Raw genomic sequence first — 18,879 nt, 5'->3', positions numbered from 1 at the left:
GTGTGGCACTTGGGAATGTGGTTTAGTAGTAGCCTTGGCAGTGCTGGGTTAATGGCTGCACTTGATAATTCTGTAGGTTTTTCTAACCTCAATAATGCTGTAATCCAAGTTTAAAATTCAGGCTGAATTGATAGAATGGTTTCAGTAAACAACTGAATGAAGACATGCAGAGGTTGTGGTCCCCATATTACTGACTGCAGGGAACTGATCATGGCCAGCCATTCTAACATGAAAATCCAGGTCTCACTTCAAGGAACCAAAATAAATTGTGACATGAGAACATGTATGCAACCATTCCATGCTTGATTGTCAACTTTTTCTGAGAAAGGCAAGTTGAAGATTGCTAATTGTTCTATATTCAAATGCAGAACAGGACATGACTATGTGTCTGTCACATGCACAGTTTTCTTGTACAATTCTAAGGTAACATTAGGTGACCTTTGAAATAAGAGGTAAGTAAATAATTTTGGGTGGAACTTAGAGCTCCCAAGTTTCACTAGTCCATATATATATATACATTCTAAGCATGATAAACAGACAGTTTACCTCCAGCTAGTTTTCTGTTGTTCTTCTTCTTGATGTTCCTCAAGGCCGTGTAGATCTGGTGGCTCAAAGACTTCTTTATTAACATTGTTCACCCAGCTGATCTTTGCTTTGCTCGTTTTGTTCTGAGCCACTTCAGCTAAAACATGATGCAAGAATATTGTTGTTTCCCACATGCTCATACAGGTTTTCTTAAGAAAGACGTACAAGTACTTGCATTTAGGCCTACAGCTATTTCTAAAGCCCACTATACTTGAATTGTTTTCAGAAGCAGATCCGGTGCCTTCTAAAGAACGCCTTTTTAATGCTACTAAAAATGTCAAATACTGTTTTGAGTACTTCATTTTACTGCACCAGATACATCTGGTTTAAACCTTAAAGTAATCCTAAAGGGAGGAGTTTTCTACAAGAACCCTGGTAAAGACTAATCCTGCAGTTCTTGCAGTTACACAAATACTGAAAGTTCATCCTCAGACTCCTGAGAAAGGAAAAAACAATTAAACAAGAGGAAACGGAAAATATGTTGAAATCAATTCAATTTTTCCCTTCTTAACCAGTAAACTGGAAGTTGGTCATAACTCACTTAGGCAGGTGGCCAATCCTTTATGAACAGAATTACCACAAGATGTTAAAAAGGTAATGTGAAAAACCTAAACAAACAAAAAGCCTCACCTCACTCAGCAATGCAAATACATTGGCATTTCTTTTTAGGGTGGGACAAAATCCTATTCTGATAATGCCTTTCGGAGCAAAAAGATTCCATTATTTCCTCTAATGCTTTTTCCACTTCACCAACAGTTCAGAAGTGAAATGTGCAAAAATAAGCAAAAAATAAATAAACAAGATTTTAATTCATATTTTTGCTATCTATAACTGCAAGGAAAAATATCTTGCCATCTCATGAGTCATTGAAACCAAGCAATTGTACATAGTTCTGAGTGTGCCAACATGTCACTTTGCTTAAGCAACAAGATTGGGATTAATTAACTTGCCTTTAAGATGGCATGGCTTTTAGTACCTTCCTTTAAGATACAAGTTACTGTGAAATTTAGCTAGAATTTTACAGCTGATTTTCATAAACTTCAATTACAAAACCAGCCCAAGTGACAAACACACCATGCTAACCACCTAGGGGTTTTTTTTTCTGCATTCTTTTCTGTTTCAGGCTTTTCTTTTTAACTTAAAAATCCAAAGCAGTAACCTCAAACTGACATTATTCAAAATTGTCTCTGAAAATATAGAAATTGAGAAGGTGCAATACTACAGGGTTAAAGAGAGAAAAACAAGGTTAACTTGTAGTTACAAAACCCATAGAAAGCAACAAACTGTAGTCCATTCACAGCATGGAAGGAAGTACCTTACTTGCTTCACTAGCAAATAACAAAATCCCTTAACACAACTAAAAAAATGAAATAGTACAATCATCAGTACAATTTGGTAAAAATAATGTAAGTCTTGCCCTTCTAAATCAAAAGGACTTAGTAGAACTTGAGGAGGTTAAAAGGGGATGTAGGTCAGTTTTGCTAAGAAAAAAATCGCTTTCTATACAAAGAATGATAAAATAGACCAGGACATTTTAGATTAAAAGTCAGATGCTGAGAGATTTATAATGGGGATCTATAAAATCCTGGATATTATATAATATGTTTTTGTGAATACAGATTGACTGCTCACTCCCTCCCTCCAAGAGGTAAAGTTAATGGTGACCAGGGCACCCACCATGACATGGGGATTATGGGCACACTTAAAGTTCATGGGGACACAGGATGCCAGTCACAGCTGCCAGAGCTTTCAGCACATGTATTTCAGTTAGTTAAAACCACTATCTCTAGCTTGTGATGCCTGCCATTAAGCCTCAAAGGTCTCAAACCAAGCACTGAAATCGTGGAAATTCATGTTAAAGAGCAATTTCCTCAATCTTGGATTCTTTGCCTGTTCCTAAATAACCCACAGGGCCTCAGAAATGGAAATGAGAATGAGTCTAGGAGTGCAGACAGCTTTTAATCCTAACATAAACATAAGCTAGTCCCTTCTGTTAGCAGTCATCACTCCTTAATATATAGCACTGTGGGAGAGGAAAGCTTCTACTGTAAATAATGTGGGAAGTCTCTTTTTTGCATCACTTTCCACTTATAGAGACACCAGTATTCTTGTATTTCACAGACAATATTGTCTGAGGTTAGTAAAGTAAGAGGCAGCCTTTCCAAAACAAAGTACCAAAACAAATTTCCAAGTGCTTACCAATGGTGGCAGGTTTCCTGCGCATGGAAGCTCTGATAATATCTGCTCCATGGATCTTATCCCTGTGCCTCTTCGACTTGGCCTCATAAAACCACTGCCCACTCATATTCTTCAGCTGAACATGGTCCTTGACTTTTTCTGGTAAATGCCTGAGGAAGAGGAAAATGAATAAATGAGATATAAACATACTTCACATACTTACCTATGTGAACAGGAAAAAAAGAGTCAGATTCTTTTGGTTGCTTGTTTTTTGTTTCAGGGAGCAGGGTTGTGTTTTGGTTGTTGATTTTTTTTAACACTGTCTCCACATGCTATTTCCATCTTCTCACCCGTTATGCTCCTTACCTAATTCTGAAGGATGACAATGAGCTGGAAAGAGCCTCAGCCTTATTACTTCAACCTATGCTCTGAGGGTAACTCTTAAAAAAAAACAAAAAACAAACAGCTTTGCTATGATAAACACTCAAGCACTAGAGAAGTCTCCAGTAACTGCAGATTTTGACTTCCTGCCTTCAAAGGCCCGTTTTCCAAGACTAAAATTGAGATAAATTAGTAGAATAGCATGAATGTCTCTAGCAAAATTAAGAGCATGGCTATTTTGAGGCTCAGAAGATCCCTCTACGGGGGTTTTTTTGGCACTGCTTTTACACACACACAGTCCAAATGTGTACTGGAAGCGTGGTGCCATTTTTTGCATAAATTACACAAAAATCCTTATATGAATACAATGAGTTACAAAGAAAAACATCATCACATGTAAGAAACAACAAAATAAGTTTGTGCTATTTGTTTTATTAATCTATACATATATATATATCTATTATGCAAACTACAGTAATTTTAAAAACTGGAAGACAAATTCTTAATCATTTGTTTTCAGGCTACAGGGTTTTCCTGCTTTTATGAGGCATGCTTTAACAGAATAAGTAGTTGCTGTGGGCAATTTGAGAGGTTGTTTTTTTTTCCCTTGTTAGGCATGTAACATATTAGGCATATGGGCTGGGGACTAACCTGCAGACCAGGGAAGTTACCACACAGATTTAGAGAGCACTTAAACAATAAAAAGTCGAGTCATGCTTCATCATCCTTCTCCATTTATGTCCTTTCCTTCAGCAAAATAAGCTAACAACATAGCCCAAGGGAGAAATCAAATCAGGTCCATTCACTGAGACTTGAAGGCTAAGCACAGACCACAATGCCATGGAATGGTATTGTCTTTCACAGGTCTGATGGATAATCATGAATGGTTTGGGTTGGGATGGACCTTTAAAGATCCCTCTAAAGATCTAGCCTAACCCCAAGGAAGTTCTGAGTATGACATTCCTCATGGGTTTAGGGGACAGATCTTCTGGTACAATCAATTAATTCTGATGACAGCCCTTTAATTCTAGTTTGCAGATTTGATTGTCACATACAGACAGTCATTCACAGCAGAGAAAGGACACTGGGCTGGTCCCAACCCTCAAACTAAGATAGACCATTCTCATCTGTCAATCAACTTCTCTTTCATCTTTGTATGGCCAGATATGAAAAGCCTTATTCGAATACATCAGGTATATTACAATTTGAATACTTTAAACTTCATTTTGAAAGTACTGTCAAAAATCAGTCCCTACTACTAGGGGTGCCTCAAATCTACTACATGCAGTTTAGGCTGCCAGATGTTGAGGTCCCCCCCTTTTAACTCCAAGATTCAACAGTCCATAGTATTACTGGATCATTTAAAATTTCTCCCTCCCTCCCTCCCTCTGTGCTTCTCCAAGGGCCAAACTAAATACCCTTCCTAAGCAAGTGTTCTAAGTTGAAGCAGGAACACAGCAGTAGCTTCCCTTTGTCCTCCAGCAAATATATTACTCAGTTTATAAATGCAGCCAGCAGGAAGAAGGGAAACGTAGAACACACAGATTTTTTACACAGGTGGTGGCTGCTTCTCCCTTTCACCTTCTTTCACACGTGTTAATTGTCTTCTCAGAAGTGACGTCCCTTAGGGCAAGGGACTGGCTTTTCAGCTATTTGTACAGACTGCAGGGCAGCAAGTGCTCTGGGACCGTGTGACAACATATGCCAAGGGAGGTTCTCTAGCGGAGGGCACTGAGTCACGGGACAAGTATTCAGTGTCCTCAGCCCAGACACTGCTCACCCCTCTCCCTTTGGTATTCAGCCACTGAAACTGTGGGGTGTGGTTGGAAACCTTTACAAGTCAGCTCAGAGCAGAGGAAGCTCAGCTAGGCTGTGGAAGGGGACAGGATCCCAAGGCCTCTCAGCTGTTGCAGCCTGCTTACCTGCCTGCAGGACTCTTAGATCTGTGACCAGTTAACATAACCAGACAGAGACAGAGGCATGGATTTGTCACAGCTCTAGACTCAATAAATGTCACCTGGCCAATGCAGCTCTCATTCTGTCTGGAAGTGAAAGCACTCTGCTCCCACCTCTGCTTGCTGCCTATGAGAGTTAGTGTATCTTAACTCCACCAACTCAACAGGCCTTAGAGACTTTGGGAATTAATTAATTATACTTGCTAACAAAGTTATAAAAGTGCTCTCAATTTTCACGGCACTTCCTTTACAAATGACCTGCCTGCCTGATAGGGTTTGTATGGTGAGAACTGACAGATGCTGACAGCAGCTGACTTAAACAGACTTTTACTACCTCACATCAAAGTAAGCTTGTCTTACTTGCCTTTTCAAGAGTGGCCCTTAGCCTGTCAGTCACATTGTTTCTGAGGAACTAAGAGCAACATAAGTATTAAAGCTATTTCCAGGCATTCTCCAGCCACAAATAAAGAAATATAATTCCATTATCAGAAAGACAATTAGTTCTAGGTCTTGACAACAAAAAAGTTTTTAAGCCTCCTGTGCTCACCAATACATCATAGACTTAGAATGCCTGCAACTGTTTTTGGAACAAATGAGAATTTTTAAAATGCTTCTAGAATTCTCAAGATTTGCTAGGAGGAGGTCTTAGCAGTCACATCAAACTGCTTGCACTATGTGGGCTTGATTGACTGCTAGGAATTAGACAGAGATTGTGGTTTACCTTGAAAGCAACTGTGGAGAATCAGACTGCAGCCATCGTTTTCCACAGCTACATCAGCCTCCCAGCAAACCACAACAGGCCTTGAAGCCAACAACTGATTCCACACCAGCTCCCTATTAACAAAGAGGCTAACCAAGTTGCCATTAAATTTTTCTCTTGGTGATCAAAGAACTAGTAGACATCCAGATTAAGAATCAGATTGTGAGCTCAGTTGCCAAGTTGCAATTAGGAGAAAATGCAGCAAGACCTTTATGTATGATGCAAGTATGCATTCTGGAGTCCCTCTGTGCTCTGCTAAAATGCCAGTTAGTTTATGCTGCAGTTTTTCAAGGGCAAACAGCCTAAAGTTATAAAGAAGCTGGTGCCCATTTCTCCTATAGGAACTTTGAACTCAAACAAGTAAAGGTACATAGTTAAAAGGAAATTTAAAAAAGGATTTTGGACTGGATAAGACTTTGTTCCCATTATTTAATAAGATGTTTCCACTATGCTAAGGCGAAACATGTTTTATGGCAAGATGGAAAACTTGTCATCTCCCCTAGGGCAGTAAGTACATGCAGATTGCACTGTACAGGAATACAAACCAACTGTCCACCACTCTGCAGGCAAACAGAAAACCTATGCATGGATTAATTGGTTTGTTCCTCTTCACCTCTGGAACATCTGATAATGGGCCAGATCATGTAGTACCACTGTAAGGCAGGAAATCTGCTCTGATATAATCAGTCCCTGCTAACCTTCTCATCACCAAATCCAGAATGGTTTATCCTGTGCTTTGTAGGCTATTGTAATAGGTCATTGCATAAGCAAAAAAGTAACAACTCATCCCTGTTTTTGAAAAAATAGTATCTAGCAATACATACCTGTATCTAAAAGTTTTTATCTACACTTCCTTAGTGTTTCAATTCCTTCCCCTGTACCTGCCTTATTCACAGTCTACATTACAAGTTACCATGGAATTTGCAAGATGTGACTACTGACACCTTAATACCTCACTTGATGACCTTATACCCCAATTGACAGCTTAAACTGAGCTTTCAGACAGGAGAATCTGTGTGGTGCCAGCATATTCTGGGACTCCTCATGATGAATGAAGGAGGATTTAGATAAAGGTCTGTGTTTACCTCAAAGATAGATTCACTATTGTCCCACACACCCTAATCCAAACATTTGGAAAAAGCACCTAAAAGTCCAACATCAAAGTAAAGCCTTTAAAAATCATTATATTACCACACCTTATCAACAAATTAACTTCTGAAACCTCCCTTCTGCAAATGGGATACCAAAATATCAAATAAGTGGAGAAGTTGAAAGAGAAATTTGATTAATTTTATCTCAATTCTATTTGCTGCAAACATAACAACAAATCACAAACCAGCAAAAAGACAAAGGATTTGGGTTCTGGGTCACATTCTGAACACAGACAAGACAAACTTTTTGTAGTATCACTCATGCAAGAAGAGAAGTAAAATTATATTAGACTGGGTATTTTAAGAGCCAGACTTGTTGATGAGGTTCTTTTTTCTTCTTTGAGAGTAGGAAACAACTACAAAAAGTTTACAGGACAAAGCAGTAGTTATTTAAACATTCCACCTTGTATGAGCATGCCTCTTTAGTCTGCAAATATCTATATAAGGTATAGGAAGAAAGTCTGTTCTGACATTTGCTAGAGAGCTACACCCAAAATATTTGTAGTAGGCAGTCCCAAACTGCAAGTAAGCTATCTTTTGCATGGTAGCTGCACATGACATTACAAAACCCTAAAAATCAAGAAAACCCATCAGTTACTGTTAACTTGGTTTAAACAGGAGAGTAATACAATTTGAAACTGTTTTAGGGCTATACTAGAAAGAACAAAGCAGACCTGTGAGGTTATGCAATCTTTCCCCATCCTTGCCATCGCAATTCCTCATAAGCAACAGTTCTAATTCTTGTCTTTGGTGTCTCTCTAGACAGCAAGATTTCTGACAGTTAGAAGCAGCTGGATACATGAGAAAGCAAGCCAATTCTATTTGTAGTAATGCATGCTCTTCCATTTTATGCTTCTTCAGAAGTCTGTGTGTGTTGAGTCTACTAGCAATACCCTGATGAATAAATCTCAGGTATCATCTTGCTTTTGGGTCCTTGGAGAACTGACCAGGCTAGTCAGTAGTCAGCTCAAGTCTTGATGACAAGACAAAGACTTGACATTGTCTCTCAAGTCACAGGGGAGATAGACAGATCCAAGCCTGGAGCATCAGAATGAATGAATGAGTTCCATGTTTAGAAGGTGTGAGAAGTCAATTGATTTTGGAGAGAAAGAAGAGAAAACATGAAGCTCTGCTGCCCACTGAAATATGGTCTCCATCAGAATCTGGAACCAAAACTATGATTCCAATGTTTGTGCTAACAAGTGGCTGTGAAACACGCAGACCACATTAACCCTGCTGTACATTTCTCTCCTTGCAGATGGCCACTCATGGGGCATCAGACAGGCACATTTTCCCCTCGTTTCATTTAAAATATATGCATATTCTGCACGACAGATAGAGGCCTTAATGTCTATGTGCCTTTCTACTATGTCACCTGCACTTCGCACTCAGACTTACTCTCCTATTAGTAGTTACACTGTCAAGTTTGAAGTAAACTTCTTCTTACAAGCAATGAATTATATAGATCATGTAATTAGATACTGCCTAGGCAGACACAAAGTAAGCACAAATGCTTTGTTGAAGCATTTCTTAGCATATAGAAGCTTCTCTTTATTCCATTCAGGAAAACAGTATCAAGACTCTTGAGTCTTGCTACAGGAGGCAGTAGTTTTTGAGGCCTGCCAGTATTCGCAGCTTCTATTATCTTCCAATTGTTTTATTTCCAGAACAGCCTCACAGTCTTTAGTTTCTCTGCTTATTTTAAAGATTTGCACTGAGGTTGCCCAATGGCCTCCCCTCCCTCTTCTGATGCAACCCAAGTAAACCTGACAGGGGAAAACTAAACCAAACTGATCAACCCAACCCTCACAATGAAGGCACAGCTGTCCTGGGACAAATACACCTTTGGTATGGGAGCCTGCCTGGACAGCAGCACAGGACAATCTGAACAAGGGCTGGAAAGGTTGGAAAGGTTGTTAGAAAATATGTAACTGGCAGGTTCAGCTCACACAGTGTCCCCAGTTCTTCACAGGCTTTAAAAGTAGGCATGTAAAGCATAAAACCAGCCCCACCAAATGACGCATACAAGCAAATATAAGTAAGCAGAAGAGCCTGTATCATGGCTTGCTTCACCCTATCAGCAAGGACATCTTTCCTGCTGTGCAAAAGAAAAGGTTGCATTTAGGATTTCAGATGAACTACAAATCAAGACTGATCCAATCTGAAGACAAAGGCTTCAGTTTGGCACTTAATAATACAACACAGTGCCAGGTACAAACATGTGATAAGCCTTCCCAAGAAAATTTTTGAACTGTAAGGAAAACTTTGCTTACAGAGGGAGTACTCAATATACAGGTTAAAATTGTTATTAGTATCCACTTTTTCCCTTCAGTACATTCTTTTACCATACAGAATAAGTCCCATCTCCCCTGCTTCACTAGCACTCCCAAACAATCATCATCCTGTCAAACAATTTATCTGCTACTGGTAGACAAAGTAGTAATCAATACTGGGAAGAAATGGTATCAGCTCATTTCTTAGTGTAGTCTAATGCTGTATCTTTTACCAAGACCAATAAGTAAGGTCTCTCTTCCTTAAGCCCATTTATCTCACCTGATCAAGATGAAAACAGTCCTGTTTTTCTTACTGGCATTTTAAAAGGTGGGCTGGGACCATTCTCCCCACCTTCGTTCTTATGTCAGTTGGCTTTGTTAAAAAGGATAAATAATGACATGAACATTCTCCTAGAGAATAAAATTGATCTACTTCCTGAATAGTCACTGTACTTGGAAAATCATGTGGTGCTAAGCAGTGTCCATGATGGGGAATTCATGCAGAAGACATGAGCTTATCCTTTTCTGCCACAAAAGGTGCACTAAGAACCTCCTTGCCTCTGCTAAGCCCACTCTCAAAACAGTTTAATGTAACAAAAAAATATTTTATGACAATTTTAAGTACACATTCTGATGTAGTTATTTGCACATTACCAGTAGTAAGTCTGGTTTCCCCAGTGCCAATATTAACCTCGTCACGGTATCTTAAATATATCCCACCTCATAAAAGACAGTGAACAATATAAGGAAAACTGCCTTGAAAAGTGACTGGAGAGGATATCTGCTAGAACTAGCCAGAGCCAAAATAACACTTACAATAGGCTTTCAACTGCCACACACTCCCAGCAGAATCAGACCCCTGAAGCTTTCTCCCTTTTTCAATACCACACCAATTAATGTATCAAAGGGGTTTGGCACTCAGCAGTCCCCACCCACCACACAAACAACTCCATATCAGAATTTCCCCTATCATTAACCTCCCTCAGTTTACATAAGGAGCAAACAATCCCAAACACAGCCCACAAGAGCACTGCTAGGAGGTTCTGCTGGGAAGGGCTGATCACCACAGAGGGAACCCTGTCTCAAAGGTGACCACAACAGCTTTCTGCCTTAGACACGCTGGTGCCAGGGGCCAGCTACTCAAACCACAGAAGAGTCACCCAGCCACACTCCACAACTTCACAGACAAATATATTCCTGCCCACGTTACTGTCTCCAGAAAGGGCTCAGAGTTAAGTTAATTCTGAACTATGCATCTGTAAAAGTAGTTAGGGGTTAGATTGAAGCTACTGCCAGGACATTCAGTTATGTACGTAGCCCACTCATTTTGTTCAATGCTGGAGTAGGGTATATCAGAGATTCCTGGACAGGAATGATGACAAAAAAACCCAAAATAATTAAGTTAGTAATATGCTGAAAAAACAGCTTCTAGTCTTGACAAGCTGTCACCTGATTCTTATTTTATGCCTTTGCCCCATCCACAGCAACACTGCTATTGAGCGAACTGCTGCAGCTCCTAGAGCAAGGAAGCAAAGAGAGGCATCTTCTTGCACCAGGATTAAAAAAGCATACAACGTCTTTTGCTTTCCATGCATCACACCCTCTTGTCACCTGAGATTTCTTCATCACCCTTTTGCCAAAGAGATCATCAGTATCCTCTTTCCTTTGAGACAAACCTCAGCAGAGGTGAAGGAGGAAGCAGACATGCTGTTTCCAAAACAGTGCTGTACATAAAACTAATCATGCTGATCCTGACCAACACATAAGGAGCCAAAAGATGGGGAAACACCTATTACAACCTTCAACAAACCAAGATTTAAATCAGACTACCTTAAGGAGGCTGCATGGGCCAGCCTACTTAGATTTTTAGTTTTATTAGATTAGCAATATTAGGAACTGTTAGCAGGGAAGAGACTCCATCAGGTGGTTTGTAAAATTCCACTAGGAAGTGGCTCAAAGAGGATTTTGTCACGTAACCAATTTGACCATGCTCCAAGAACATGGCACAGATTATTAGAACACCCTTCAAACCTCAGAATTCCTCCTGAAGAGGAAAAAACATCACATTGAAAGACTTCCATTATATACACATATAAATAACACATTGTCTAATGTTTGTATGATGACAGTTGATCCCAAGTCTTGGAATCTTCCAGCTGTGCAAAGCTATAGAATCCAAACTGAAGTACTGCATCTCCTTGGCTGGAGATAAAATTCAAGTAGTGTTTTAATATATAAGATATGAAAAGCAAGCGCCATGTGCCACAATTAGGCAGAAAAATCCATTTCATATGTAGGCTTCCAGCTTCTCAAGTTATAATATTTAGAAACTAGAAGAGACATTTTATTGTAGCAGCAAACATGCTACTGCAAAACATGATTACAGGCTGCTACAACCTGCAGTCTCTTGCATTTTCCACCACACCCTCTTGAACTAGAATTATAAATGGCAAAAGTAAAGCTACAGGAACAAAAATACTTTCTGACAGTCCTTTCAGACCACTACTGAGAGTGGCTTTTTTGAATTTCTGTTCCAAGAAGGGTTCTTTTCCCTAGATGCCGCTTTCAAACTCGTCTACAATTACTTACCCTGAATGCTTTCAGACCTGGCACTGATGTAACATTCCAAGACTAAATACAGTAGTTTTCTACCTTCAGTAAATAAAATGCCTATTCTGTTACAGAAAAGTCAGTTTACTGCTTTTTGAAGCAGAAGACAAAACTGTGTGGTGAAAATATTTACTTAGGCTGCATTAAGATGGGGGCAGGAACTTGGAACAGTGCCTGTAATGATTTTACCTTCACCAAAGCAAATGCTTTGAGAGGAAAAGTCTTTTTAACAAGGAGAAGCTACTGGTCTACACTTTATTGCTCTTAAAAGAAGCAAGTAGAATAACTCAACAAAATGCTGATTGCATGCTGATCAAAGAACCTCAGGGCTGCACAAGCATACTCAGCGAAAGGAATGCTGCTCCTAGGGCAAGAGGCAGGCTGCCTTTTCTTTTCAGGATATAGGGTATGCCTGCAACAAGGACATTTATTTAAAAAAAATCTTTCTTACTAGCAAAGAAGCATCAGAGATGCATCATGGTTAGAATAATTTCAAAATACTTAAATTGGAAATATATTACTTCATGAGGAACATCACAACAAGAAGGAATCTTAAGAGAAGATTACCAAATCAGTGAGAGAAAATCCTGCCTTTGCTGAGGCCTGTAAAAATTTGTTTCTGTTATAGCACTTGGAGTTCTTAGCACCTCAGGCTCCATTTTTCATTATTTGTCCACATATTATTTTGTGTACCTTGTAATGGATAATTTCCTTTCCAAAAAAAATAAAACAATGCCTACCAAAATCTTCACTCTTGAGCAAGCAAATATCAGCAACTATTTGCTGATACAGGTATCTATGAAGCAGCTATCTGACTGCTATTTATACCTGTGTAGATAGACAGCTTTCTCAGAGCCATCTGGGAAACACTACTTTCCATGCATGCATTTCTAGTCATAGCAGTTGCCCTAATAGTAGCTCCAGTAAAACCTCCCAGCACATAAAACACTCCAGAATAACAACACATTGCTCCATCTGTGACACCACAAAGAAATTAAAGAGCAATTTTCTGCTTTATCCGTGGAATGCAAGGACTTTTCATGGCAGTGGGGCATAGTGCTGGTACTTCTTCTGAAGTGCAGCTCCAAATATTTTAGGTACAACTTCAGCATTCAGACATATTTGCTGACTGCAATCATGTTTTGGTTTGTTGGGGGTGCTTGCAGTCCTTTTGAGCCAAGTCCCTCACTTACTATGCATTTGTCCAGTCTGCAGTGGTTTTGACCCTTGCAAACTGAATCCTCTTCTGAGGAAACCAAGGCAGATGTGTATCCAGGCAGATGTGTACAGGGTGCTCTTGGCCCCTATGGGAATTGCAAAGGTCCATAACAATTTTGGCCCCTAATTAATCATTTGTGTGGTAGAGGTATTTCATCCACAGACTATGGTAAATCTAGTCCAGAGAAGAATATATCTCCAAACCACATATACTGAGGCATATGGGGCCCTTAGCAACAAATGTTTTAATCTACTCCTGAGTAACACAGCACAGGAACTGTGTAGGTCTTCCCAGGACAAGCAGAGTGCTGGATACCTTACCTGACTCTCTCTTCTTCAGTTCTTTTAAGCTCTGCATCCCGTTGCAGCACCTTCATTATTGCCTCTTGTTCCTCCTCTGTTAAGAAGCTTAGGTCAATCATCTTGTTTTTTGTGAAGGGCTGGTAAAGAGTCTGGGAGGATCTTGGATTCTGCTGAGGACAGTCTGGTAGCCTGCTTTAAAGTTCTAGAAATCTTTTTCAGCAGGCACTGACAAACCTGGACTGGGTTACAGTCAGCGGTTTAAAGAGTCACAGAGGTTGCTTTCCTGCATGTTTCCCTAGATGAGAGACTTCTGGGAGAGTGTTGCATTCCTGCTTGCCATCACAATAATGTCTTCTCAGTTTGTCCTCTCAGCTCTGCTTCCTGGAGTAACAGTTCATTGACCCAGCATATCCAGTGTTTGAGAACAAACAAAACATTCCCTAAAAAAGAGACAAGGAAGAACAAGTTGCAATATCAGGGATCAGGGAAGTAGATTATGTATTCATTTTTAATTAAAAGAAACAAGTTTTTCAGTGTGATTAAATGACTTTATGAAGTTCAAATGGTCACTTCAAGTCAAACCTGTTTTACAGGCCTCCTGAACAAGGTGGCCATGAAAATATATTCCTCCCCAATATGACAACTCACACCCTAAAACATAGAAATGAGTGTCATACAATTGGTACACTTTTATTATACAATATTTTAAACCATTCTTACAGTTAGCAGAACAATTTGAAGCAAAGGGGAGATAACCACCCCCCCAAAATAAGTAAAGAGCACTTAGCACAATGATTTAAAGGAAGGAAAAAAAGGCCAAATCACTGTTCTACAGACCACATGGAATAAATGTGAAATAATTTATACATTTCCATATTGAGTATGTGTAATTACAAGTCATGTGGTAACATGAACCTCACTGCTTTATACAAGCCAAACTGCATTTATAAGTAGTAATTTGAAATACTGTTTTGTCTCTGTTTCATAGGCCATGGTTTCAGAGGACTATCCACTTAGAGATAATTCCAACTGTCAAAGACAAAAACCTCTTCTTCAAAAAAAACTCTTAAAGGAATAGAGAGAGTGGCGTGGGGAGGAGTTAGCCTAACCACAGACACAACTATCTTAGTGTCTCAGGATTCCAGAGACACTGGAATGTCAAAGCCTGAGAAAAAATAAATAGCTCCAATTTAATGCTCAGAAGCATGCCTAGTGCCAAACTTGGTAAGACAGAGAAGAGAAGCAGATGTTTTCACTGGACATATATCTGTACCAGGCAGCTCCATCACAGCCCTTCAGGGTTGTGGGTGTCTTCCTTTGGTCCATCACTGACACTGTGATGTGGCTGACAGGATGCTGAACTCATATTGATATACCGAGCACTACAATCCAGCAATGAGTCACTGTGTTTGCTCCCCTGGCCACAACAGTGCAACCAGGCCAGAAAACCAATATACTGACACTGGCAGGACTCAAAGGGAAACTTCATTCTGAAAATAACAGCATTTCTTTTAGATTTGGTAGGGAGCTGTAGCCACGTTACTGATTATCCCCCCCAAAAACTCCAATGCCCAACCACATTCTGCATGTTTTGTTTGGCTGCTATATTTTTCTCTATGATGCTCATTGTGATTTTGTTGCATGAGGTTGATACAACAGCATCTCAAACAACCTGCCACCTGTAACTTCATTTGTATTTATAACTAGGTTTATAACTAGGCAAAAGTGAAAAGTGCTTCCTATAGGACTACCAACAAATAGAACAATCCTAAATTTGTTGAGTATCTACATCAGTACTCCTTCAGCTTAGGAACAGGTATGGATATTTCAGCTGTCATGTGGAAACTTTCTACACCATCTGACACAGCAAGCAGCATCCACAGTGCTAATCCAAAGCCCTGGATGCTGGTTGAATGGCAAGTGCCCAGCCAACAGGCACAGAAGCTCATGTTGCAACTACAGAACCTGGACAGCTGTGAACTGGAATAATCAAAGATTTTGCTTTGTTTCTTGCCCAAGATCAGACCAGTCTGCAAGAAACCTTTTGCAGGGAATAATATCTTAGCATATCTTTGGTCTTTTTTTTTTTTTTTTTAAGCCTAAGGGAAGATGTGTTATATTGTCTTATTATATGAATTTTAAACTAAAGGAAATAGTTGGACAGCATTTACAAAACCACCTGCAGACTTCACTGACGTCTCTCAGCACTCAAATCAATAAAATAAGTGGAAATAGAGCTTCAGTCCTCCCCAGCTGGACAACAGTTTGCAAGGGCACATCCACGCAGGCTGTGAGAGCTCTCACTGCCACTGAACCTCCCAGATACCATCATACTGTAGAGCAGTTTCTTCAGCTAGGGGTGCACCCCCAATTTGTTTTCAGAGGCGAGATAGCAAGATACCACCCACCCTGGCAGGCTCTTCACCCATGATTCCACAGTTCTTCATAAACAAGAAAACCTCTTTCTGTGTAAAACCTCTTTCTGTGTGTGTGGTGTATGGCCAATCTCTTGAGATTGTCTGATACAAGTAACTGCAGGCTGGCTTTCTGCAAAAGATTATCAGCACTGATCCCAAACACAGATGGTAAAAACTGCTAGCTTATAGAACCTGTTATAAAACTTAAAATTATTTTAAAAATAAGAAGTGAAAAAAGCCCAAAAACCAACGTCTTCCCCCTGTTAAATTCACACTCTAACACCACCCCAGCCTCAATTATTTTGATTTCTTTTGACATTTTCTTCCTCTTAAAAACCCCTATACATGTCAGGAAGAACTGAGAGGTTTGAATAGTTTGTTTGGTGCCACTGCAAGTTCAATGGCAAGCATTTTTTGTCAGGAAAGTTTTCAGACCTAGGTTTCAAGTAAGACTGCAAGATTCTTATCAAACTGATTGACTCATGAAAATTGATACCACATTGACTGACTTCCAAAGTAGGGGTCTCATGTGCTATATACTAACATTTGTGAGTCATGGCATATTTGGCATGATTTTTTTTAAACATTAAATTCAGGTAAAACCACACCAAAAAAATCCTCTCTTTAATGAAAGATTCCCAGTAATAAACAGGAATCTGAAATTATGTTTTATCCAACTCATGAAAGCTTCTATGTTTTAGCAATAAAAGAAACAGAAAGGCAACTCAAAATAGTTTTGCCCACATACACTCTTAAGCTGCTCTTGGTTTCCAACTGGTTTAGGCCAGGTGCTCATCCAAGAATTTTATCTAGTAAAATTTCTCAGAACCTCTCAGACAGCTGTACACCTCACTGGCTTTAAGTCAGAATTCACATTTTTCTAAAACAAAAACCACAAAAGAAAGACAACTTTATCTACAAACTCATTAACCCTACATAGGGCTCTGCTTACCCCCAGACACTGCTTTCCCCCAAATACAAAAGGGGAACATTAATTTTAATACTGTATTACGAACACTATGGGATATTACATTAAGTGGTACTACAATAATAGTTTAGGTTCCCAAGTTTTTACTCATTGTATACCTATGGGATGCAAATGAGGGAGGCAAGGAAACGGCTGGAGTACTTTGCCATGGTTGACATTGAGTTTACCAACAGAGTCAGAGGACAAACAGCAAAACCCCAGAGTCAGCTGTTCCATTCAAACAAACAAGATCTCCTTTTGCATGCAGAAACCTCATAATGTCCTAAATTTACATTGCAAAACTACTTTTCAAGTGCTCCTCATAGAGCAGACCTAAGCTGCTAAAGCTTTGATCTAGAGAATTTGTCTGGCAGCCAATGCCTTCTAACAAGTGGAAGAAGGTGACAGCCAATCCTACTTCTGGCTGCTGCACCCAGCTCTCTGTGCCAGCTCCTTCAGCTGAACAACTACCCTGCAGGCCTGGCTGATCAGTGACTACTATCTGCACATCTTCATCCCAGAAAGCATCCACTTACACATCATCTACTGGCTCTTAAAAATAAGAGGGTTTGGATTTATGTGCTTGAAAGGTACAATTTTTTCTAACTGTATTTCTCCACTGCTAGAACATACCAGCACTAGCAACTAGGATGAGTTGGAAGTCCACACATAAGGCAACAGGAAGCTGAGGAAGACAGATAAATGCAATTGTGCACTACAACAATTTGCCTGCACAGAGGAACTCCTTCTCAAAAGTAACCAAGTTTGGCCTACACCCATGCTCAGGAAATAACAGACCTTTATTTTGAAGCAGGGAAGACAAGAAGAATACTAAGAGCAATAAAAGCCTTGGAGAGCTGGCCCCTGTGGCCCTGGAAAGTGACATTAGGCAGTAACGTACCTCTGACTGCAAGCCCCACAAGCTACAGCTTTGCAGCAACAACAAACAAATGAATAAATTTCATTCTCCAGTGATATTTAAGCAGTGCAGTCACAGGTAATTCAGCACCAGCCTAGCTAGGCTTAGAGATAATTTTGCTGTAAATACATAAGGCAAATCCCATGAAGGCAGAACAGCTAATTAAGCTAAACGCCACTGTTGGCACAAGCACAATTGGTCATGAACATATTTGCTCAGAAGATCAGAGGATTATGGATTTCATTTTGAGCAGTGGAGAAAGAAAAGCTATTAACTTTGAAGAAGGACTTAAGTCACAATTCACAGGAGTTTTAAGAGCTGTTGCCTGCAATGATCAGGACAAGAATTTAAGCACAAGAAGGTCTGTTGTCATTTTTATTCCTGAAGGGGCAGAAAGGAAAAGATCACCCAGTAAGATATGCATATCTGCAGCCAATCCAGCTGCTCTTACAAGAGGTGCTATCAGAATACTTTCAAAATTATAATAGCAGAGTATACATAGCATATCATTTGTCCAACAGTCCCAAAGATTAATTTAGAAAAGAGTGTTTGCTTACATGTATGCTTAGTCAGTGGGAGGTAGGGAGGTTCTTATCTAGCTAGATGTGAAGAGTGTTGGTAGAACAAGGACTTTTGCAAGTGAGGGATATCTATTTTAAGAGCAGTTTCAGTGTTGCCTTATCCATACAGAAATGCTTCATTTTATTGCAATAATAAGCCTATTTGTTCTCCTATGCAGTATTCCTTACAACATGGTTAAGGGAAAGAACAGGACCAGATAACTGCTCCAAACAGCCACAAAGGGGAAAATACTGAAAGTTACACACAAGCGTTGCTCACACCTTACTCTCTCTCAACAGTATCAAAACAATCCTTGCTGGTTTTAACCTGTAAATATTTGCAAATCTCAAGATACTTTCACAGTATCTTGAGTATCACAGTATCTTCACAGCCAGCCTTGTATAATGACATTCAACCAGCTGAAAGAGGAAGAAGTTCAGCTGGCACAAGCAGTTCAGAAAAATTCGCATTTTCTCCTGGAACATCTGATTTGTTGGTCCACATGACTCTGCCTGTGGTTTAATTTTATTCTTATTTGTAAGACATTAAGACCTTCACCACTTTGAAGACTATTAAGGCAATTTACTCTGAAGAAGAGCTA

The 18,879-nt window shown here is 39.7% G+C and overlaps 1 protein-coding gene across 1 annotated transcript in view; it reads right to left on the bottom strand.

Annotated features, from left to right (window-relative positions):
- Positions 1–13,800, bottom strand: part of SYTL2 (synaptotagmin like 2) — a 40,834-nt gene extending 27,034 nt beyond the window's left edge. Inside the window, exons 1-3 of the mRNA XM_066570275.1 lie at positions 13,433–13,800; positions 2,785–2,933; positions 547–682 (exon numbers count right to left, since the gene is read on the bottom strand). Coding sequence (XP_066426372.1) covers positions 547–682; positions 2,785–2,933; positions 13,433–13,533 — 386 coding nt within the window. The 5' untranslated portion in view covers positions 13,534–13,800. The remainder of the gene's footprint in view (positions 1–546; positions 683–2,784; positions 2,934–13,432) is intronic.
- Between the last annotated feature and the right edge of the window lie 5,079 nt (positions 13,801–18,879).

This window comes from Molothrus aeneus, chromosome 2 (assembly GCF_037042795.1).
Source record: "Molothrus aeneus isolate 106 chromosome 2, BPBGC_Maene_1.0, whole genome shotgun sequence".
Classification (NCBI taxonomy): domain Eukaryota; kingdom Metazoa; phylum Chordata; class Aves; order Passeriformes; family Icteridae; genus Molothrus; species Molothrus aeneus.
Note: the sequence above shows the minus strand (reverse complement) of the source record. Positions and strands in the feature narration are given on the sequence as shown.